The sequence below is a fragment of the Rissa tridactyla genome, chromosome 4 (assembly GCF_028500815.1).
Source record: "Rissa tridactyla isolate bRisTri1 chromosome 4, bRisTri1.patW.cur.20221130, whole genome shotgun sequence".
In the NCBI taxonomy this organism is placed as follows: Eukaryota; Metazoa; Chordata; class Aves; order Charadriiformes; family Laridae; genus Rissa; species Rissa tridactyla.
Genome location: NC_071469.1, coordinates 48446637 through 48470776, shown reverse-complemented (window position 1 = coordinate 48470776; position 24140 = coordinate 48446637). Strand labels below are relative to the sequence as shown.

The window sequence follows — 24140 nt, the reverse complement described above, 5'->3', positions numbered from 1 at the left end:
TCTCTCTCAAATATGTCACACAAGACAACTGCCCTCCTCCAGCTGACCCACCAGCAACATCTGTTTTGCACTTTTACTTCAGTTTAGCATTGTCACCTGGAGATAAGATGAGGTTTGCTAGTATTTAGTCTGCAAAAACTAATAAAAATTACACCCTGTAGAACTGATGTCAAGCTGCATAGCCTGCTGAAATCTGAGTATCTAGTCCTCAGGCAGTAAGGCTTGTGAAGGATTCATATGCTAGCATGACTGGTGTGCTAGAGCTTTATGGATTGCCTGTGCATATTGTAGTCTACTATACTCAAAGGCTGCTAGAAGTGGCCCTTTAACTCTTGGTTTGCTAGCAGACTGATTCTTTGGTAGGAGATAATGCCCCTGTCTTCTGCATGGCCCTATGTGTAGGTTGTCATCAGGTAACCAGGGTGATATTCTGATGTAACTAATTCACACAAACGGTATGGCCTGACTGTTGTTGTTATGTGGAGAACTCCTATGTACTTCTGTCTCCACTGCCTGTTTGTTTTCATGTGCGGACCATGATGATCTCTCTCTGCTTATTAGGTTGCCTGCTGTGGCTGGACTGGAGCAAAGGACTGGGAAAAAAATGAGATACTTATCAACAAAAGCATGACCGAATATCCCTGCTCCTGCTCCAATAGTTCCAAGGATCTTGAGGTAGATAGCGGTTTCTGTAATCTGGATGACCCTGTCAACAGCACTGCAACATACGCTGACTGGCCCGTTCATGAGCAGGTGAGTGGGTATGTCTAGGCCCCGTGAAGCTTCCACCGAAGTCACCTTGTCTTTGTTTATCTGGGAATTATTCAGAACATTTTTTTTTTTTTTCACATCAGTATAGCTTGAAGTACCTGTGGAAAATGGGGCAAGGGGGGACAGGGATCCTGCCCTTTTCTGTTAAAGCTACTGTGAAACTTGGTATCGCATGTAACTGGGATAATCTCTGCATGCACAAGGAGATAATGTTACAGATTTTCACTCTTGAGATACTTAGATATGTGCTTCTTTCCCTTGTGACCCATTTTCTCCATAGGGATGCATGGATGGTGTAGAGAATTGGTTGAAGGACAATCTTGGTGTCATTCTTGGGGTCTGCACTGGTGTTGCTGTTATAGAGGTAAGTCACTCCCTTGACATGAACCTATACTTTCTTACCACACAGACTCTTTTAAAGGCAAAGCTATTTTTGCAAGTAGTAGATAACTGGTTTAATGGCAGTGCAGTTCTAGCTCTTCATTGTGTCTGCCTGGAGCTTTGAACTGCTGCTTTCATTGGTTGGATTAGAAATTGAACAAGGCCCTGTCTACTTATGGTCCTGGTGCCGTGTCTGACGCTTTGCAGTTCACTGCCTGCGTAACCAGGAAGAATGAGACAAGAACCATCCTGCTAGTGAGATCCCACTTTTTGCCTTAAAAAGCCTATAACATAGATTGCAGATGAAGGCACATCTTTTTGCAGCAAAACATTCATGTCATCCTGATTATTGCATTGGGGACCAACTCTGTTCATCTGTGTGGTGTCACGGGGGACTGCTGTATTCTGCTCCCTGTACCACCCTTTCTTCCCACCTTATTATCTGTCTCATTGCTGATTTTGTTCCTATTCTTCATTGCTTATTACAGCTGCTGGGGATGATACTGTCCATTTCGCTCTGCAAGAACATACACAGCGAAGACTACACCAAAGTGCCTAAGTCTTGAGTTGGCTAACTCCAGAGCTATGGCACCACAGAGAAAGAAGCAAACAGAACATTCCTGCCTCATACCCAGACTGTCCAACCATTGACCATTGTTCCTGTGACATCCCATTTCTGATACCACTCTGCTAAGAACTGTTAGAGCTGCAATACAGCCTGATCTTCTGGCAATAGGGCCCTTGAGCCACCTGCACCCTGCCTCTGGATTATTTCTACTTCAAGAAGCAGAACTTAACTGTCTTGTATCTCATGAGAGACTGATTAACCTGCGGGGACAATGCTTTTGCTGCCTGCTCCATGTTAAACAATACTATTTGTATCTATGTTCTTCAACCCACCGGGCCTAATATACAATAACTCCTCTCCTCCCTCGTTCTCTTCTTCCACACATCTTTCCACCTACCCCCAGAAGTCCCATCTCTTTGTCCCATGAGCCAGGATTGCTGTTGAGATTCCAGTGCTTTGGTAGCTTTGCCTACTTCACTGACTTGTGGTGGTAACTAGTCATGCTTTATATATAGGCCTTCTCCTCCCTTGCAGTTAACCTGATTCATCTCCTACTATGCATCATCCAGCCTAGGCTGTCATCTGAAATATCGAGCGCTACCCTTGTACTCTCTTCTGCTCCTGGAGTCAGCTGTGTCTTGCCTTCAGCAGAGCTCTTCCCTTTGGGCATGATGAAAAGCCACCAGGAGGGAGTCAAACCTACCTGTAGTGGGGCCTGGCAGATTGTGGTGGTGGTGCTCAGCTGCATCTGGAATGGGTCCCTTGGGTTCTGGATTTGACACTTATGTGTTTCTCCCACTTGCCTCTTTACCTTTTCTTCTCCCCCTAGCACTGCTTCGCTGGGTTCTGTCAGCTTGGAGGCACTTCAGAGACTGCTGCATAGTGTGGACTCAGCCCCAGGCTGGCTCTGCTGGTTGCGTTCTTGGGTTGCCAACTTTTTTAGAGGTTACAATTAACTCGATTCTTCCCCTGCCCCCTTTATGAACATAAAATTTGTTAGCTGTGTTTTTTCATTATGAATATGGAGGGATCTGACAGGATTGCTGATGCTGTATATTGGAGATATACAGCCTGGTTTAGGTTGCAAAGATATGTTGCTTTTATTTCAGTTGTCCAGTCTTCTGACTCCACCACACTCTGGAGCCATGGCTGCATCCTGAGCTCTGTCTCCAGTGAAAGCACTGCAGCAGATAAGTAGCTGGTTCTGCAGTTGTGCAGGCTGGTTGGTTTCTGTACTTAATGACTGGGCTGTTTGCTCTCTTCAGCCCGTGGCCAGCAGCAAGGAGTGGTGTAAAGCAGAAGAAAGTAGGAAATGTATGTGAAAAACTAACCCAACTCCTTAGACAAGGGAGCTGGTGCAAGTCCTCAGTTTAAGAGGTGGCTTAGGCACAACAAATTTCCAGCAGTTGCACATGTGTGCAATCACCCTGACAGCAGGAAGCTGTTTGGGAGAGAAGTGGGTGGTCCTTGCCTGAGACCTGGTACAAGGTACTTGGTGAGAGAGCCTTTGCCTTACAGAGGTGGTCCCAGGACTGTCTCTTGTCAGGGATGGCGTTGGTAGGAATAACCCTAGTAGCAGTTCAAAGGGATGGCTTCACTACCTACTTAAGTCTTCCTTCTGGGAAGAAAGGCTCGTGCAGGGGATCAGAGTCCCAGCAGTGGGTCCCTGTTCTGTCCTTATCTCTGGACACAGCAGTGACTGGGGAGAGTAGATATGACTGGGTAGCTGGTTTTTATGGAGGTCTGGTAAGGCTTGGCTATTTTGAGACACCTACCCCCTCCTGCACAGATCCTTCAAGCTGACCTTTGCTAGAGCAGAAGGCACCCTTCTTAGCAGTAAAGCTTGCTAGCTTTTGTAGCACAAAATCTATTCTCTAATGTGTTCTTATTTGTAAGATTCTTGTTCGGTTACAGATGCCAAAGCTGAGCAGCAAGTAAAAAGGAGCCCATGCTGGGTTTCTCTTTTGTTTTTTGTCTGTTTTTAGCAACATCTTCCTACTGGAAGAAATGCATGTACAGATATAAAAGTCTAGAGGGTGAATATTTCTGTAATAAAGACTTTGCTAAAAAAAAAAATATATATCTCTGCCTATGACTTGTGCACTGCAGTGGTTTCTCCTTGCTTCCTCTCTACCCCCTTCTGCTTACATGCAGATCATAGACACCTTGTTTGTTCAAGGTAGCAAAGGGCCTGTCAAAAGCTGTTCTGAGGCCCATGTGTGAGATCAATGTGGTCTGCGAAGGTACTGCCCAGCAGAGGGAGGCGACAATTTTCCTAGGCTATATTCTAGGGTAAACTTTGCCTTGTTTTATGAATTATGTCTGTCTTACGGTGAGCTGAGTGAGTAGTAGTTCCTTTGAATTATTTCCTATCTCGTAAGCTAACTGATCTCTGTATTCAAAGAGGTTGCTTCAAATCTGTACAGTCTGCACTGTGTGAAGTCATAAGCTTGCTGCTATGCCCACAGTGCATGCAGCTTTTGCTAGCTTAGCTTTATCATTTTTTTCTCTTCCTACTCCCCTTCTGTAGGCTCCTGCCTCCAGGCTGCAATTTTAAAAAAGGATTTCTGAGCCCCTGCCCTAACGCTGTGAGAAGGAAGAAAACGGAGGTAGCCGTTTTTGTAGGTTATGCCACCACACACTGGGCTTGGCTGTTTGAAAAGTTCTTCAGAAGTAGATAGAGCAACTGTAGGAATCTTCATCCTTCCCTTAGCTAAGCAGTGGATATGAGCTGGATCTCAAAATTCCTTCAGATCCTGCTCCATGGTGGTGTTTCTGACCATTTGAAATGTCCTTAGAAGGACCTATGTTAGTGCACTAATGGAGTCTGGAGCTGTTGCTTTAGGAAGTAATAAGCATGACCAAAGTACTCATATGTGTTTGAAGAAACAGTGTGAAGTTTGCAGAGAAGAAGGTGCTGGGGTGCTACCAGCAAACAGTGGTGGCAACTGGTCTAAAGTCAAAACTTCAGTTACCCTGACCAGCCAAGTGCGGAGCAAGAGATGCTTAAATGGATCCTGAACTCAAGGTAGGGTGCAGTGATCTGTCTGATCTGTGAGTACAACTTGGTCCTTTAGGCTCTCCTGTGCTGTGGGCTTGAGGAGAGCTTGGTTCTTGGTCATATGGGATCTCCCCTCTTTCTGGTTGGTTTCCCAGAGCACCCTGCTTTAACTGGGAGGCAATGTTTTACCAGGGCCTCACGATTTAAAGGGCTACGCTTTATGGCAAAGCTGCCAAACCTGACCAGGTGGCTGCTAGGTGGGGAAGGTTGCTACCGGTTCTCCTGCAGCCTGATGTGGAGCTGGAAGGAGAAAGGAGGGACTATGAGGACTACTGCCTGTCCCCAACTGTCCGAACTCTGTGGTAATCACTTGCCTTTGGCCACTGGAGGGAGGTGTTCCACCAAGAAAACTCAGCCCGGGTGCTGCGGTATCAGCAGCATCCCCTGGTCCCTAGGGGACCAGATGATGACACTGATCACTTCCTTCTGCTCCTAGTTACTTCTGGCAGCAGGGTAGCTAAAATAACTTGTAATTACAAATGTATTCTCCTCATAAATGATTTGTGCTGCATGCCTGGCATTTTTAGGGATAATTTTCCCTTCCATTTCTTGGAGCAGTGCACAGTTGGATATTTTGTTGCATGTCTTCCACTGCTGTATATGGGTTGTGCTTGCGTCTTGGGTTTCTGCCATAAGTAGCTCTGGAAGTTGAAGATACATGAGGGGCTTCTCCTGCTGCTTCTTTCCTTGTCCCCATCTTTTTCCTGTTTTCCTCCATCCTCAGTTCCTTTGTGCGTTAGGTCTTGGGGGGAGGAGGAGGAATTTGATGCCTGTAAACCTGATCTAAAAAAGGATTTCAGGAAGAAAGTCTTCAGACCTTCAGAGAGCAAGAAACCTGCTGCTGCTCCTTGGGCCAGGCTCTCAGCTCATCTCCAGAGGTAAAGGTTTGCTGCTGAAACTAGAAATCAGAATAGCACTTGGACTTCTTGGGAGTTGCAATGTTTGTCTAGCAAAACCCACGGGGCCAGCCTCTGCAGTAGCTCAGCACATGGAAGCATTTGTGTGTAACCAATAAGTTGCTATATGGCTGTCCCAGGCCAATAATTAATATTGCAAGAGTATAGTCGTGACCTCCTCGTGGCCTTAGGCAAGGCCCCTAGTAATGAACTGGTGACATTCCTTGGTCTGTGTGATCATGAGGAACTCAGAAGCTGTTATAATTCTTCCCATGAGGTGTTTTTTCCTTCTGGAAAGGGAAGAGGAATTGCATTAGTTAGAGTGGGTATGAGTAAGCCTATAGGTCACAATGCATCTTTTTTTCTGTAATGGTTTCTGCATGGCACATACCTAAATGTAACATGTGGCAGCTGTTCTTTTCTCTGTAACTCTCCCACCTGTGGTGGTGTGGCTGGTCCCTGCAGGCTTTGCTCAGGAATCGAGGCTGAATTTGGTGGACTTCAGAACAGGTCTGATTTCTGGCTGCTGAAGGACAGACAGCAAGTGGTGGTGTCACACTCTGTGACTTGGTTGGGGAAGGTAAGGAACAGCAGCCACAGGGGCTCACTGCTGAAAAGCCTGAGCACCCTGGGATTCCCACAAATGTATTTTCACAGCCAGTTGCTGCCACTCAATGCCATAAATGGAGAACATACCCTCAATTATTCATGGTCTGGCTCTAACCCATTAGCCTCTGAGATTCTTGGCTCTAGCCGTGGCCTTTTATTACGAAGAATAAACCTCAGTTATCAGCCAAGATTTCTGATTGACATCTTAAGCCAGGTTGACACTAAAAACTTGTCAATGTAAAATCTACTAATGTGTAAGTCTTCAAATACTTGTAAGTTGGCAAAAGGTCCCTAGCAAAAACTAAGCTATTAGTGAACCACAGCTATTAGTAAAATGTTGCTAGTAAAGCTGCTAAGCGTGCTTTGGCCATTATAAACAGTTTCTAGCAGGGGTGTGCTGGTTAGAGAGCGTGCAATTTCTTGCCTTGTGGCAAGAATCTCTGCTGCCAAACATGGGAAATAACCTTCTCCTAAGTAGACTGTATAACCCTAGCCGTACATTCTTACTTCTCATAGGTATGAATTTTCTGGTTTCTCCCTTCTAAGCTCCTAATAATACAATTGGCTGGGGGGTGTCTGTGCTGTTTGGTTTTTGTGGGGAAGGATTAGGGGAATATTGGATGCTCTGTATCTGGAGAAAAGGTATTCTTGGTTCTCCAGGCAAAAATATTACCCCCATTTAAAACAGGGGTTTAAGAGAAGGATCAGGCTCCCAGTAGTATGTGGATGCTCCAAGAGGCATGGAATCTGAGAGGGAAAATCCTGCTTTAGCCCTTGAGGATGGTATTTGCACACACTTGAATAAAATTTCTCTCTGGTGTCTTCTTTCCTATACCTCTCATTAACGAACGGCCTCATGAGGTGATGTGTCTGTTTACAACAATCTAGAGTTAAGCAGGAAATATGGAAACCTACTTCTGTAACCACAATAGGCTCCATCTCTAGGAAACTAGAGAGCATTTCCCTTCCCTCCTCTAGGCTCCAGATGTTAGTAACTCCCATTCCTTCACAATGTTGCTTTGAGCAATGGCAGCATCTCAGGGGTTATCTTGGTATTGCTCTTTGTTCTCTGAGTATTCCCTAAGTTAGGAACTACTGGTTTACACCTACGTGAGACCATCATGCTGCTGCGCTAGACCTGGATCGGGATCTAGACCTCCCCCGGGACCCCAGATCCTCACTATGTGACCGTAGTGGCAGACCTTGTCCATCATGTGACTCTTGCCAGCATTACCTGCTGTTCATAACCTTAAGCCTTCTCCATGTTTTCTCTTCTTGTCCAACCAATTCCCCTCAAAGTTCTCGGTCTGTAGTTCTTTCTGAATCTGGCTGCCCTGGCACAAGGTAACTAAATCCAAAACACCGGTTGTGACAGTGCTGGAGATCAGAGGAAAGCGTGCCAGATGAACTTTTTTTCCTTTTGCCCTGCTTAGAATTACAGACTGGACATATGGAAGTTCTTCAGAGACAGCAAGAATCCCAGAGCATGTGATCATCTGAATTGCTTACCCAGCATGCTTCCTGGGTATTTTCTACATAGTGCTTCTGGAAACTATTTAGAATTTACTAGGGTGGAAATGTGAGGTCCTGTCAAGACCATGTTATAGTACAGGCATGTGCTTTGGGCACTAAACTTGCAAAATGATGTCAGAATAGTATAACTCATGCAGTGATGTCTGCAGACATCCTGGAACAATAACGCAGCAGAGAGCAGACCTTTAGCTCTGGCAGAGGTTGTTTCATGATGCTTTTAAGTATTTGAAAATAAGTTATCCTTTTAATACCATGTTGTAATTAACTCTGGTTAGCACTGGTTGGGAATTCTTTTGGCAAAACAGTTTTTCCCTAAAGGGTGTAGGTTCCTATAAAACAAAGTGTGTTTTCTTTATGGGTTTTTTTTCTCTTCTGCTTAAACAGGGTTGAAAATAGTTGGATAACTTCTGATGGAGGGTCTTTTTCTGCTTTCTTAGTGGTTGCCTCATGGTAAACACTATGTAAAAGACCTGGAATTGGGCAAAATAGAATTATAAACCCATGTTCTAAATATGTCACCGAACAGCAGGGTGTATTGGTCTTCTGAGGGATAGACTGGGGAGATGGGTACATTTTTTTTGTTGTTTTTTTTTTTTCCATGTGAATAGTTGAGTGTTGGCTGATCTGAGAGAAAGAAGTATTTTTTTTTGCCTTTAAATCTGCATTTCTTAAGATCTTGGGGTTGAAAGAAAAAAAAAAAAGAGGAGGGGGACCCAACCAACCAAAAAGAATAAACTATCCAAGATACTACTGTTGCCCCTAGGCTGGGTGGAATTAGACTGGGGTGTGCCTTTTACTTCCCCTTCAAGGAAAGGTGTTATTAACAAATGTGCAAACCATATCCGCTTTGACGCACCACTTAGGATGATAGGATCATTTAGGTTGGAAAAGACCTTTAAGATCATCGAGTCTAACCATAAACCTAACACCATCAAGTCCACCACTAAACCACGTCTTTAAATGCCATGTCTACACATCTTTTAAATACTCCAGGGATGGTACTCAACCCCTTCCCTCAGCAACCTGTTCCAATGCCTGACAACCCTTTCAATGAAGAAATTTTTCCTGATATCCTGTCTAAACCTTCCCTGGTGTAACTTGAGGCTGTTTCCTCTTGTCCCATCGCTTGTTACTTGGGAAAAGAGACTGACACCTGAGCACTTCATATTCTGGAGCAGCTCCTCTAGACCCCTGTGGGCAATTCTTCAGAGCTGCAGAACTCAGCCAGGCTTAGGCAGGGCAGAGCAGCAGTGAGGTGGGCTCCAGAGGGTGTATGAGAGAAGCTGCCTGGAGCAATCAGTGGGTGCCTTTTCCTCAAGACTCATACGCTCTATGGAGTCACCTGGGAACAGAGTAGAGTTTTGCAGGACCTTCGACTTCAGCACCTACGTGGCAGCAGGTGTGTCACCGATTTTATGTTGCTGACTGGTAGAAAGCTAATGTGCCTCTCTGTGTGCTGTGAGGCCAGTGAGAGACTGTGGAGACACTGGGAAATGCCACAACTAACGTGTATGTTCAAAGAGGGATTGGACAATATCATAGCGGGGGTGGGGGGAAGCCCATTGAGGGATATTAACTAAACAGGCAGATGCAACTTCTAATTGGAGACGTTTTTAAAACTGTACGCTGAATAGCTGGTGTGCAGAGTTTGTAAGAAAGCAGTGATAAGGTTTTAAAACCATGGAAATAGCTGGGAAGTCCCAGCCTGAAGTGAAATCCTGACCTGACATGAAATCCCACCTGAGGTAATCTCTGCAGCCTGTGTCACTGCTCATCTGAGTGCTGCGTATTGTTTCCACTGCAAATGCTTATTGGATGTTCACTGTGCTGGGGAGGCGGGGAGGAAAGGGAACTTCATGATGAAATCAAACCTAAAATAGGTGATACTTCCATATCATGGCGGAAATTTAAATGCACAAAAATCATGGCTCCCTGCTGCTGCTTGTTTGGGTGTTGGTTTGGGTTTGTTTTTTTTTTAATTCCCCTAGAAGTAACTTATAGAATCATAAAATGTTTTAGGTTGGAAGGGACCTTAAAAATCATCTAGTTCCAACCCCCCTGCCATGGGCAGGGACACCTCCCACTAGACCAGGCTGCTCAGAGCCCCATCCAGCCTGGCCTTGAACACTGCCAGGGATGGGGCATCCACAACTTCTCCAAGCACTGCGTAAAACTAGTAAATGATACGACCGTATTATAAGCTGACAACGCGGCTCTCCTTCAGTGACTCTGAAAATCAACATCCTAGCAGCAAATACGTCAGTATTTCATCAGTACAGGTTTATAGGGTTTGGGGTTTTGTTTGGTTTGGGTTTTGGGGTGGTGGTTTTTTTTTTTTTTGGTCTTGTTTTGTTTTTAAGTGGAAATGCACCAGTGCCGGGTGTGTATGAGCCTGTGGAAGTGGGGTAGTGTGTGGAAGGCGGGCCTGGGCAGTGTGGAAACTTCTGGAAGCCTCAGGAAGTTGGGGGCCAGCATCGGGAGGGGACGGCCTGGGGAGGAGGGGGAGCCCTTGGCCCATGGCCTGCAGACGAGGGAGGTGTCAGGGACAGAGGGAGGCGGCAGCAGGGTGTTTGCCCTGACAAGAGGGAGCCAGAGCAGAGGGCAGGCCTCCTGCAACGAGCAGGGTGCTAGGAATCCATTTCCAGGACTTTAGCCGCAACCCTTGCGAATCTGAATGACTACTTAGAAAGGGGCTTAGCCGTAATTTGCATTCTTGCTGGAAATCTGCTTTACGCCGCAGGGCAGTGTGTAAGGCGATGGCGAGGCCACCACCTCAGGACCGTTGCCCGCTGTAAACCACGCAGTTGTCTGGTGGCCGAGTCGGTACATCTGGGAGCCGCTTGCCTCCTCGAGGCGGCAAAGGACGAGCCAAGGCCTCGCTTGCCTGTTCTGCAAGGTGCCGTGGACGTGGTGGGAACGGGGTGCAGGAGCAGATCCCGCCTGTGAGGGAGATGTGCCCGGAGGAGCCTCAGGAATGGACCCCAAGTCAGCTATGGCCCTGAAGAGGCAGCCGGCACGGCCAGGTAGGTTGGTTTGCTGAGGAAACGCCAAACTGTGGCCTGGCCATGAAGGGCAGCGGGACAAGCTGCGGTCCAGCGTGGAGGGGACATGGAAGGCGGGTTTCTCTGAAAGAGCTGCTCTCAGGCAGCTGGGACCATGGGACAGGCAGGACAGCAGGTGGCTGTTTTTTGGCTGTCGAGGTTTGGCACGTCGGTTCTCACTGGCAGCGTGAGAGGGGGAGGACACAAGCCCCGTGCCTGAGAAGTAGTGCTCTGGTTGGGGCTGCTGTTGTGCAAGTAGTCAGGAGGGAATACAGAAACCACAGCACCTTTATCCTTAAGCGACTCTGCTGCCTTTCCCATTAATTTCAGGATCAGTCTGAAAACAATTGTTTATAAAACAATCTGCTAGGTTGCCAGAGTTGCTGTTTGAGTACTTCCAAGTATTGGCAGTCTGTCTATTGCTTTATACAATCTCACCACAGATGTTTTGAAAACAGTCTTCTGCCTCCTGTAACACCCTGGGTTGAATGTTCTTTCTCATGCTTGCTGGCTCTTCCTGAAGTCCCCAGCAACTCCCGCTTTGGCTAGTAAAGTACCAAATCTTAGTGAGAAAGTCTGGATACAGAATGTTGTGGGTTGTAGGCTCTTGGTTGCAAAGAATCCCCTTGCACTCGCTGGTGAGCTGTGAGCAGAAGTGGTAAGATGTCCTAAGAGGGACCGAGGCTTCCAAGTAGAGGTGTGTCTGGGATTTGGGAACCCTTTCTTGTTTTCTTTTAAATTTCCCTCAGTATCCCAGTGGTCATTAGTGAGGAGCTTGCACTTTGTTAGAGTAGTGAAGAAGCTGGTTACACCAGCTTTTATGTGATGAGAAGATGCAGGGAGCACATTGCTGATCAGATGGCTATCGTAAAGTTGGCAATTTCATGCCTGCGTATAGTGGAGGCCAATCATCTCAAGGCCGTCTCTCATCTGAGCAAGGCAACAGCAGGATTACATTGTCTTCCTATTAGGCAATAGTCTTGCCTGACATAAAATGAGATGGCTGGCGATTCTCATAATTGCATACAGCTATTTATTTTTTTTAGCACAACTAGATTGTCTCACTCTTTAATAGGCAGCAAAATGGTAATGAGATCTTCTCGTCTCCTCTTGAATTCATTGCAAGCCATGCTGAGGACTCTGATGCTCCAACAGCAAAAAGGAGAGTAAAGCAGAAGTACAGGAGGAAGCAGTCTCTTTGTCTGTACCCTGAAATTAACTTGGTAGGAAGGGGTAGTCTGTTACCTTCTGTCTTAATGGTGAAATCTCTAGGATGACTGCTTCCCGCTCAACCCTTTATTCTCCCCAGCTAAAAGAGGTTTTATCATGTGCTCCTGTTGGTGCCATCAGGACCTTGTTAAGGGCTTTGCAGAACCGCCAGCAGCTCTGCGCCATGTAAATGCAAGCCCAACTCCATCCTTAATGCGGCAATCTCTTCCTGCCTGTCCTCCTGCGTGTGTGGTCATGCTAGAATTCAGCATTAAAACTAGTTAACTGTTGTTTGCAGGGAGAAGACTACAGCTGAGGAATGTAATTGGTTTATAATATGCAGAGATGTTTCACATAAGGGTAAGAGCCCAGGACAAGATGGTTTGAGAGTATGGCATGTTTCAGGGTCCTGGAAGGCTTGTCATGCTTATGGTTGCTGTTGTCAGATTCCACCAGTAAAGCAAAACCTATCTCACTGGAAAAAAAAGATTATGGTTAGGATCCACACAAGGACAAATAAAAGCTTGTTAAAACTGTGAAGCTCACCTGTTTATAATAGACTAACTGGTGATAGAAGAAGAATATCTTGATAATCTGGTTGGGCGGTGTCATTGAGCCTAAGCCTGACCAGATAACACTGCTGCTGTGAGACATGCTGAAGGGAACAGCCTGGCATGCTGTGTCAGGTTTAGGATTATCCAGAATTTGTCAAGGAAGTGACTGAAGAGCATAGTGTACAGTGATGAATGAAAAGTGTGTATGCAAAGCCTAACAGACCACTTTTTTTTGTTTGGATGGCTTTTGTTGTTGTTTTTTTTTTTTTTTTTTTTTTTGTGGTGGAGTTAGTTACAAGTACAGTGAGGGTTGGTGCAAGAAACACTGAAGCTGGAATTGGCCAGGTCCTCAGGAATGGATGAAGGCTGGTGTTGATAGGATTCTGTGGCTTCAGTAACTTCTTGTTGATGGGAATGAAATGAGACGTGAGTTAAGAATGAAGGATGAGTAGCCATGCAAGGAGGTTCTAGTTTAGGAAAATTTCTGGTACTGTAAATTCATGGCGAATTTAGGGTTAGCTTTGGGATGGAATAGATTCAAGAACATCTTACTGCTGAATTCTAAAAAACTATAACACTAAAAAAAGAATGTTTTAGTTCAGGTGAAATGAGTTGAGAAGGTTGAGCTATTGATTGGCTTAGGTCTAGACAGTAAATGTAAACCGCTTTGTTGCCAGTTGGGTACAAGGTCCTAGAAAAACCTTTGACTGTGATCTCAACGCCCGTGGTGCAGTGACGCTTGGGTACTGTGCCCAGAAAAACCAGCAGCTGTGGTCCACCTGCTACCAGTACTTTGTAACTTGGTCATGGGAGACAAAAGTTCAGTCTGAGTCCTTCCTAGGTGTAGGCTTTGTCACAGCATGTCAGTGAAGTAACTGTAAGGTATAGGATCCTACTGAACATAGTTCTTCTATCTGTGGAAGCCTTTTAGTATGTAAAACCAACTCACATTCTCCACATTTTTCTTGTGAACCCTGACTGCATCATAACTGCTGAGACCCCCTGTCTTCTAAATAACACCCTTGAATGCTGCTGTTTTCTTTCTACTTCTGCAAGCCTTGAGGGCATAATAAGAACTGTTATTTCCGTACTTGTTTTCCAAAAGCAAAGCCTAACCCCAGCTACACCTCCAGTATTCAAGATAGTTTGATGTTGCAGGCTCAGCCATAAATAAAGCACAAGCCCAGGAGCCCTAGCTGCAACAATTCTTGTCCACTTGTGCAAATTTCTGGGATTCATCAACAAACATCATCAACATAGTTACTTCCTATCCATAATCCTAACTTTAATAAAAGGCTGCTGAGGCACTGGGTCCCTGAAAGTAATCATGGCTTGGAGGAGCTTTCTGGCACGCAGTCACAGGTTACTTTTGGAAACCTACACGCAGGAGACAAACTGAAACTCTTTGATGTTTTTGGAAAAAATTTTGGAAAAAGAAGTATACATCCAGTCTGAACCCTGGAGTTCACGTAGCACTGAAATAGGCCTCCCTGCAAGCTCGGCAGGGGTCACCAGGACTTAGCCACAACAGCCTCATTGTGACTGCAAGGCTTCTGCTATTGCAGTAAAAACTGTTCATTACTACCTCCTAATGCTGGTCTAAACTGTGGTCTGCTAAACCCTGATGATCTCAAAGCCGTGGTAGTTCCTAGGATGTTGCTGATGTCTACCCTTTGGGATATGTCTGTGAATGCAACTTAGTATTGAGTAATTTTATTCCTAACTTTATCTTTTAGTGAGAGCACAGTCATAAGGCTGCTTTGAAGTTCAGCACAGGTGACAGGACCCTAAACAGAACTGCTTGGTGTCTTGTCACCAGAGCCAAGGCTAGGACTTGGGCTGGGATTAAGATTCATTGTTCTGTCCTGCCTTGCCTACAGGGCAAGAATAAGAGCTGGTTCCAAGAGGGGACAATGGATGTTTAAGTCCCAGTCAGGACAGCGTGAGGTGAGGCTAGGGTTGAGCAGCATTCAGGAGAGCTGGGGACTAAAAGGGGTTTTGGTGATCTACTCAGGGTTTGTAGTATTAAGAAAAAGACTAGTGAAGGCCTTGGCAAATGCATGAGGCTTAATGTTGGAAGTGGTCACTGGACCTGGACTAGCTTTAAAACTAAAATCAGGAAAAAATGGTTATTAGGTATGGACATATCAGTGAGCCCTGTAGGATATGCAGTGTTTGGATGAAGACTTGGACCACTATCACTACCCTTAAGTGAAGAGATGGCAGGCAATCTAGAGTCCTCATGAGACCTTCAGTATACTCTTTGTGTTGACATGAGTCTTAAAGTCTGAATAACTCTGTCTTTGAATAAACCTCATGGTATTCATTTCCAGAAGGACGAAGATCTCAACTGAGCACAACACTCTTGTCCCAGAATCCCACACCTTTCTATCTTCTGTTTAACCATTAAAGAGCCCTTACTGCCTGCTCCTACAGGATTCCCATGAAATACTCACCAGGGCAAAGCTTCTTGAGATCTAAGGTTTCACCTCAGCCATAAGTTGATCTGATCTTTGTGGGGAAATTGCACCAAAACAGCTTAGATGGGGTGCTGCAGAGTAATCAGCTGCTGATCTTGCTGTCACCATTGTCCTACAGCTGGGACCTGAAACTGTTCTTTTGTGAGTCGCACAATGTATCAAAGCACTGATTCTACTCCTTGGAAATCAAGAGTCTATCTAGTTAATAACTAGATAATAACTAGGTAATAGATGCATTTGACCTTGCCTCATTCCACTGATAGAATGATATTTCAGGATAAATCAGTTTTCCGGTTTTTAAAATGTCATTGCATTCTTTTAGCAGTTTTTCTCCTTTCAGAGATTTTTCTCCCTTCCTCATCTCTCCCTACCCTCAACCCTTCTCAAAGTAGGGACTCAAAGAAGGAGGGAGTGTTGTTATATGGGATAAATTGTCACGTTTTATCCCACATTTAGTTGCAGAACTAGCAGCTTGAAATGTTTTGATCTCTTAAAAATCCAGGGAGTGGGGCGCTTTGGCAGGATCTCTTTTCTCTTCCCTTGAAGGTCTCTGACTTCATTAGGCCTTGGAAAGGAGAATGAATTTTGAAGGCCTTTGAGGAAGTTGCTTTGATACAAAAAGGGCTCAAGTTCCTGTGATCTGTGCGTATGAGGATTTCTTTCTTGGAACCAGTTCCTCAGACCCATGTGGCAGACCGCCCTGTCATCTTAGTACAGTAACACTCCTTTCCAAAATGCTCCAAGGGGGGTCGTTTCAGTTTAAGGGAAAGAGGAGGAGGAGGGAGTTTCCCCTGTGCTTGCCAAGGTAAGAGGCAATCCTCTTCTGAAGCCACTGCCAGCCCCTATTACCCTCAAGTGCTTCTTGTCGTCACCTGCTCTTACCAGAGAGTTTATGAATTCCTCAATGGCTCATTTCAAACTAAAGTATCCGTGTTCCTTCTAGAGTCTGCTGCTTACCGGCTGCATCCCAAATGCAAGGGCATGGGAGAGATTCTCAGAGCTTCAAACTTTAGCCATAAACTCTCAGCGTATTACACTAAATGTTGCCACTAGATTCAATCAGGGAATGCAGGGTGCCTCTCAGCAAGAGGAGATGAGAAGCTGGTTTAATTGGGACATCCAAAGATGTGGACTTAATTAGGCAATTTTGTTCATCTCATCTGGGGATAGGAGGAATCACTGCAAATAGCCAATGGAAAGTTTTATGAGAACAGTTAAATATCTGCTGCCACTTCTTGTGCTTTCCCACGCAGGTTGGAGCTCTTCAGGCTACTTTCAACGGATGCCAGGCTTTTTTATCATTTACAAGTGCTGATCCCATCACTCCTTCAGCAGTCTTGTGCCACATACTGTTTTACTTGGCTGTTTCCCCATGGCGACTGTGCATTTCCCACATGTGATCCACAGCGGAGAGTGGCAAACAACTGTTTGGGTCAGATACCTCATGTAAAGGAGAGGTAATTCACAAACTCTTCTCATCCCAGAAAAACTCAAAGGTTATACCATCTTCCAAAGAGATACGCAGGCTGGCTTTCTTTTGTAACTTCTTTTCTTTCTGGCAATAATCTGCAATAACTTTTTATTTTAAAAGAAACAATGTTTTTGTTTCTAGTTGAAACGCCTACAACTTTTTTGTGAAAATTAATAAAATCTGGAATGAAAGGAATGAAGGGGATGTATGCTGCAGACTTCTTCTATTTTTCAGTAACTGAAAATCTTCAAAAGAAATCTGTCACATGTTGCCCTTAGTCTCTAAAAAAACTTTATTTCTTGTTTAGCCCCTGTGTTTAGGTAAAACACCTTACCCTTTCCCCTCTGTAATGTTAAGATCGATAGAGTTTTCGATTCTGGGAGAAGCAAGGAGGGGGATCAGCAGAATTGCTACCTTGGACTTCCGGAGGGCAGACTTTGGGCTTTTCAGGAGCCTGGTTGACAAAGTCCCCTGGGAGGCAGTCCTCCAGGGCAAAGGAGCCCAGGAAGCCTGGATGTTTTTCAAGAAGGAAGTCTTAAAGGCGTAGGAGCAGGCTGTCCCCATGTGCCGGAAGACAAGCCGCTGGGGAAAAAGACCGGCCTGGCTAAACAGGGAGCTAGTGTTGCAACTTAGGGGGGAAAAAAAGAGGATTTATGGCCTTTGGAAGGAAGGGCAGGCCACTCAAGAGGACTACAAAGAGGTAGTGAAGCTATGTAGGGAAAAAATCAGGAGTCCCAAAGCCCAGGTAGAATTAAACCTGGCTTCTGTTGTCAAGGACAACAAAAAAGTTTCTATAAATATATTAGCAATAAAAAGAGGACTAAGGATAATCTCTGTCCTCTAGTAGATGGGGCTGGTAACATAGTGACCAAGGATGAGGAAAAGGCTGAGGTACTTAATGCCGTCTTTGCCTCAGTCTTCAGCAGTAGGACCAGTTGTTCCCTGAGTACCCAGACCCCTGAGCTAGAAGACAGGGATGGGGAGCAGAATGAAGCCCCTGTAATCCAAAGGGAAATGGTGAGGGACCTGCTTCAGCACCTGGAGGTGCACAAATCTATGGGGCCGGATGAGATCCACCCAAGGGTACTGAAGGAGCTGGCGGAAGTGCTCGCCAGGCCACTTTGCATCATTTATGAGCAGTCCTGGACAACCGGGGAGGTCCCAGCTGACTGGAGGTTGGCAAATGTGACACCCATCCACAAGAAGGGCTGGAAGGAGGATCCAGGGAACTACAGGCCAGTCAGTCTGACCTGGGTGCCTGGGGAGGTCATGGAACAGATCATTCTCAGTACTATTACATGGCACATGCAGGAGAACAGGGTGATCAGGCCCTGTCAGCATGGGTTTGTGAAAGGCAGGTCATGCCTGTCAAACCTGATCTCCATTTATGATAAGGTGACCCACTTAGTGGATGAGGGAAAGGCTGTGGATGTTGTCTACCTGGATTTTTGCAAAGCTTTTGACACTGTTTCCCATAGCATTCTCCTGGAGAAACTGGCTGCTCATGGCCTGGACAGGTGTGCCCAGAGAGTGGTGGTAAATGGAGTTAAATCCAGTTGGTGTCCGGTCACAAGTGGTGTCCCCCAGGGCTTGGTGCTGGGGCTGGTTCTCTTTAATATCTTTATCAATGATCTGGATGAGGGGATCAAATGCACCCTCAGTAAGTTTGCAGATGACACTAAACTAGGTGGGCGTGTTGATCTGCTTGAGGGTAAGTTGGCTCTGCAGAGGGATCTGGACAGGCTGGACTGATGGGCTGAGGCCAATGGTATGAGGTTCAACAAGGCCAAGTGCCGGGTCCTGCACTTGGGTCACAACAACCCCATGCAGCGCTACAGGATTGGGGCGGAGTGGCTCAAAAGCTGCCCAGCAGAAAAGGACCTAGGGGTGTTGGCAGACAGCTGGCTGAATATGAGCCAGCAGTGTGCCCAGGTGGCCAAGGCGGCCAACAGCATCTTAGCCTGTATCAGGAATAGTGTGGTGAGCCGGTCTAGGGAAGTGATCATCCCCCTGAACTCGGCGCTGGTGAGGCCCCACCTCGAGTACTGCGTTCAGTTTTGGGCCCCTCACTACAAGAAGGACATTGAGGTGTTGGAGCAGGCCCAGAGAAGGGCAATGAAGCTGATGAGGGGTTTGGAGCACAAGTCTCATGAGGAGCAGCTGAGGGAGCTGGGGTTGTTTAGCCTGGAGAAGAGGAGGCTGAGGGGAGACCTCATCACCCTCTACAACTACCTGAAAGGACGTTGTAGAGAGATGGGGGCTGACCTCTTCTCCCTGGTGACAAGTGATAGGACGAGAGGAAATGGGTTCAAGTTATGTCAGGGGAGGTTTAGATTGGATATTAGGAAACATTTTTTCACTGAAAGGGTTATTAAACATTGGAATAGGCTACCCAGGGAGGTGGTGGATTCACCATCCCTGGAGGTGTTTAAAAAAAGGGTAGATGTGGTACTTAGGGACATGGTTTAGAAGTGGTTTTTGTCAGGGTAGGTTAATGGTTGGACTTGATGATCTTAAAGGTCCCTTCCAACCTCAGCGATTCTATGATTTATAGGCTTCCTTCCTGGCTGCTAGCCTTCCCTCTATTGAAGAAAAATAAAAACAGCAATAAATAGATTCACAGTACTAAGGCTATAAATTTCTAAATTTGGTTGCCAAAACTAATTCATCATTTGAACATAGGCACAAACTCTGATAAGATATTGACCTGCAGCATTCAGCCCATTCCACGAATTTGTATTTAGTTACTGCACTTATTCCATTGGGGAAAAAATTCTACTTAAGCCAAAAATTGGTGGGACACTTCCCAACTAACATTTCCATAGTGATATGAGAGGTGTTACCTACCAGGCCCCCATGTGACAGAACTGTGGCTGTTTGGGAGCATTGTTCTGTGGCTCTGTATTTAGTTCAAGTCTCAGTACTGGGCATATAAATTTGAAGTATGTTTCTCCTGTCTTTCTGCTCCCTCTTCATTTACAGTGCTATAAAAATCTCCTCCACCCCACTCCCCCCCCAGGTCTTAGTAAATATTTAGCTGTCTTTTAAATCTAGTACACAACATATTTATGTAAACTATCTCATTCCCCTAAAGGGTGCTCCTTAAATTATCTTATATTACTAGAGTAACGTGTTAGTACATATATTTGTATTTCTGCTTTTCTGTAATACATTTTCATGATTTTTTAAAGAAATTGTAAGTCTCCAAGTCTATCAAACTTCCAAAATTATTTTTCCAAAATCTTTCCATTAAACATATACATATAAGTTCAATTTTTAGACGAACTATATGAGACACAGTACGAACACTCTGTGGCCCACAATAAGCCTCTTTCTGTATTTGATTTCTTTTTTACAAATAACATTTATCTTCCTTACTTCTGATCTGACCTGACCTGATGTGGTATTCACTCTTCAGCAACCGTTTATCCTGGCATACTTTTGGTTTAGCTATAAATGAGGAGGCATTTTCTTTTATGCTGAGGGAGTTCCTGTGAAAATTGGTAAACCAGAGTGGCTCACTTGGGCTCTGACTTCAGCGGTAGTGGTGAAACTGGCAGAGGCAGGAGCCATAAAATTCAAAGAACCATTTAAGAACCTTGTTTCTAAAGCCAAGAGTTCCCCAAAGTAAGCCTCATCCCTCTAACTTTGGGAACATACCTGAGGTGCCTAAATTAGTAGCCTAGTCACAGTTGAAAACCTAATCTAAACTGGGAGCTGAGCCCTCCAGTAACTGGTGAAGAGAGTCTCAGGTTATAGATTACAGGCACTTCTTAGGCCCATTCCTATCCCTCTATCCATTGCCTGCAGAACCTGAACATGGGCAACTCCGTTACGCTTAGCACATACGGTTAACCTTCCATTTGATTAATCTCAAATTTAGCTGATTCTTTCAAGTTTCAACTCTTGAGTAAGATCTGGAATTTCCTTTGGGCTACACTCATTGCAAACATTTTTTGGGGTGTAAAACACATCTGTGGTGGTGATGGGGGAGAAAAATCGGTATGTGGAAACTTCTCTCTCCACTCCACCCTCATTGTCACCAATCCATCTTCATGGTTTAACATTTGTGATCTGAAGAATCTGTTCCCCAGGCCCTATTTCTGGCTCACTCTGCAAGTTATTCCATTTAACAGCCTTGCCAAAAGTGGTTGATGCTAGCATGAGGGAAAAGTCTAATGGCTTTCAGCTACAGTATTCACATTAAACCCCTCCGATAGAGCTGACATTAAGCTAAATGACAGCTGAACTGGAATGTTCTCCTCTCATTCAGTAGAACCTGCACTTACTGAGGTGTCACATCCTTCCCACAGTGGCAATGCATGCTGTGAAACTGTTGAAGATCTGCAGATCTTCCCTATTTACAGGGTTAACTGGCAAATGTTTTTGCTTTGCTGACTATACTAGAGATGTGCTGTTTCCACTTCACTGAAACTAACAGATCCCAGACTCCAAGGCGGTTTTTTGTTTTATTTTCCACTACAGTTGGCTTGGACCTAGGAATCTCAGGTAAAATATCAGTCATGTCTGTGGTCCCTGACACCAGCCAGGAAAGGCTATTTCAAGCACTATCAAGTAACGATTGTGAAGAGACTCCAGAATTCCTTGCTGAAAGCAAGCTGTTAGCCCTGTTGTTTAAAAATGGAGAAATCTGTTAGAAAGCCATGAGTATTCATCCCTGGGAAGCAGAAAGATAGGAGTGTGGACAAGGTCACATAGGCACTGCTAACGTCTCAGTTCCCTAAGTCTTGAAAGGGGCAGTGGGAGCGGTGGGTGGCTCTGCCATGCCGCTGGTCTCTGCATCACTGAGGTGAGCACAGACTCAGCATGTGATGGTGAAAGAGGGATGAATGCTACAGCTTTTGTAGGGTTTTAAATTTAACTAGTTCATGAGTATGTCGTGAACATAGTTCCCACCTAAATCAACAAGTAATCACATTTGTTCAGCTTCTTCCCCACTGTGCATTACAGTACCTTCCTGAGCATCCAAGTTCTGGAAACTGCACTTTTCCTTGCAATGCCATGACCAAAGAGAGCAATTCTGCTGCTCTGGTAGGGTCTAGATCTATTCTCCTAGCTGCTGGCCCATGAAAGGACAGAAAAGTCAAGCTTTCCTTCTGAGATCCTTAGCAGGCCACAATCCTGATTAGTTGTGGCTGGACAAGAACACCAGACTTCATTAGAAATTTCATCCTTTCAAAATTCCTGAGGAGCCGAACAAGGATAAAAAGAGTATCTACCAAATAGGGACAATAATCAACATGTAGGCTGCTGGCAACAACATGCAGAATGAGGTACATCCTGGTGCTGCTCCCTAATATTCTCCATTAACAGCCCACAGGCATCCTGGGGAAGGAAATACAGCAGACCAAAGGCCAGGGAACAGACAAAACAGGAAAGGGACAAGCACTCAAGACCCCTTGCAAATGAATCTGATTTATTAAAATGCATCCCACCTTCAGTCAGAAGCTTTATCAAGTGCCCTCCTGACCCATTGTCCCTCTGCCTCCGTCCCTCTGTTTGCCCTGTACATTGCCTATCCACGAGTGCTGCCTCAGCATTTGTACGCATCCCATTTTATCAAAATTGCTTGTTCTTTGACCAGATCTTTTTCTCATTCCCCTTCAATTGAGCCAGCTGAATTTTGCTTGGTCTCCTGTAACTATTTCCTTTTTTCTGCTCTCAGTCAGTTAGGGAATGGAGGAGTTTGCCTTCTTTTTGTCGTTTCTCTAACTCCTTCCAAGCAGCTGGAATTTATTTTAATAAAGATCATTTCAATAGAGCCTGGAGCCGTAATACATGAGGCTGTGATCTCAGAAGAGCTCATAAATTAAGTAGGGTCAGCTCTGGTCGATGCATGCATAGGAGACCTCCAAGGACACCCTGTGTGCTGATCAGCCTGTGCCAGGGATATAGCAAGTGCCAGACCGTGTCTGCCCAGTAGGCTGTCTCTTTTAGTATGCTATCTCTAGCCACTGCCAAATGCTTCAGACGAAGATACATGATCCCTGTGGTGGGCAAGTTATTCTTAACCAATTCTGATATCCTTCTAGACTTTTGTCACATGAAGCTGTTGGTCTGTTGTCTCACATGTGCAAGGGTAGTTGGGGGACACTGGGCCCTGGCTGCTTACACAACGCTGGACCACTCTCTTGACACTAGTACCAAAGGCACTCTTGTAGGCTGCTCTGCAATCAGCCCCATTTCAAACTTCACTGCCTGTCCTGAAGGATGAACGCACCACAGAGGTATCTTGACTTCATGAGGGAAGCAGCCAGCTTGAACATACGCTTTGGAATTTTTCCTCTGAAGCTAGACAGTAAGTGTGGTTTTAGAAGACATACAGTCTTGTCATAAAGACTCCAAAAGATGGTGACCTCCACAGCTATGCTGTTGTAGCTCTAGCTGCCCAGAAATTACATCTTACTTAAATAAGACAGAATTTGTCTTGTTGAACTTCCAGCTGTTGGCTCACATATGTCTTTGTCAGAAAGCCTGCCTGTCTGCCTCCTTCTATTAAATGCTTTTCTGTGTGTAAATCCCTATATTCAGCAATTATGTCACCTCTAAAACTTCTCTTCTGTAGGCTGAATTAGTTGAATAGAATAAGCCTTACATTCGAAGTCTTGTTTTACAGTTCCCGTGGTGCCTACTACAGATAGCCCCACTCAGCGATAAAGCCTGTGTGCTTTGAAATCCAGCAGTGTGTTTTTAATGCACGTTACAGTAAAATCCACTGATTTGACAGCAAAATAATCCTTTAGGCTATGTTTGACAGTAGTTTTTCTTCATCAGTGGACATACTAATTTAACCTTTCCCCTCCAAAGTCAAGGAAGCTTCTGAAAATACTAAGCATTTTTTTTTTTTTTTTGTAAATGTTACCTGCTTTCCTACTACCTTGGCCTTGACTTGGTGGTTGAAGTGGTTGAAGACCTGGTCTCTGTTTTCTGGAATAACACGATGTGGAAAGCGTGGCCCTCAAAGAGCAGGAAGGCCTCCAGGTCAGTAACTTTGAAAAGCTGTCCTGTGACCTTCCCACTATAGAGGGATGTACCAAGCTCAGGAGAACTCTCTTCCCTTCTTTTATAGTCTCTGGTGGTGTTGAGTGAGATAGGGCTATTTGTTTTCCTTCTCTTGTTATTCTAGTCCCTTTTCCTCTTGTCATAATGTGTTACTTCACCAGCCTTGGAATCAGAGTTTGCACAGAGCTATTATTCACAAGAAGATGAAATTCTTAGCACTGCTCTGCTCTCCACTTCTCTTTCTTGGTGGCTTTTTTTTTTCCCCATAGTTTCAGGATTATCTCAACACTTCTAAAGCAGAAGCATCAAGCTAGAGCCAAACAGGGTTAGAGCAGTAATTAGGTGGACTTTTTCCATTGACAAAACTGCTAACATTTCTCATTTCTAAACAGGAGTTCCTTCTGTGATTCCCTTAGGTTTTTTTTAGTCTAGGGTGAAAAATCTGTTGTCTGTCTGGACTGCTTAGTGTTTCAGATTTTATTGGTTTGAATGTGAAACACTGCAACAATAGCTTCTAGATAACAGACAAGCAGATGCTAATCT

The 24140-nt window shown here is 45.1% G+C and overlaps 1 protein-coding gene across 1 annotated transcript in view; it reads left to right on the top strand.

Annotated features, from left to right (window-relative positions):
- Nucleotides 1-3796, top strand: part of CD82 (CD82 molecule) — a 43033-nt gene extending 39237 nt beyond the window's left edge. Inside the window, exons 7-9 of the mRNA XM_054199407.1 lie at nt 562-753; nt 1052-1135; nt 1641-3796. Coding sequence (XP_054055382.1) covers nt 562-753; nt 1052-1135; nt 1641-1718 — 354 coding nt within the window. The 3' untranslated portion in view covers nt 1719-3796. The remainder of the gene's footprint in view (nt 1-561; nt 754-1051; nt 1136-1640) is intronic.
- The last annotated feature ends 20344 nt before the right edge of the window (nt 3797-24140 follow it).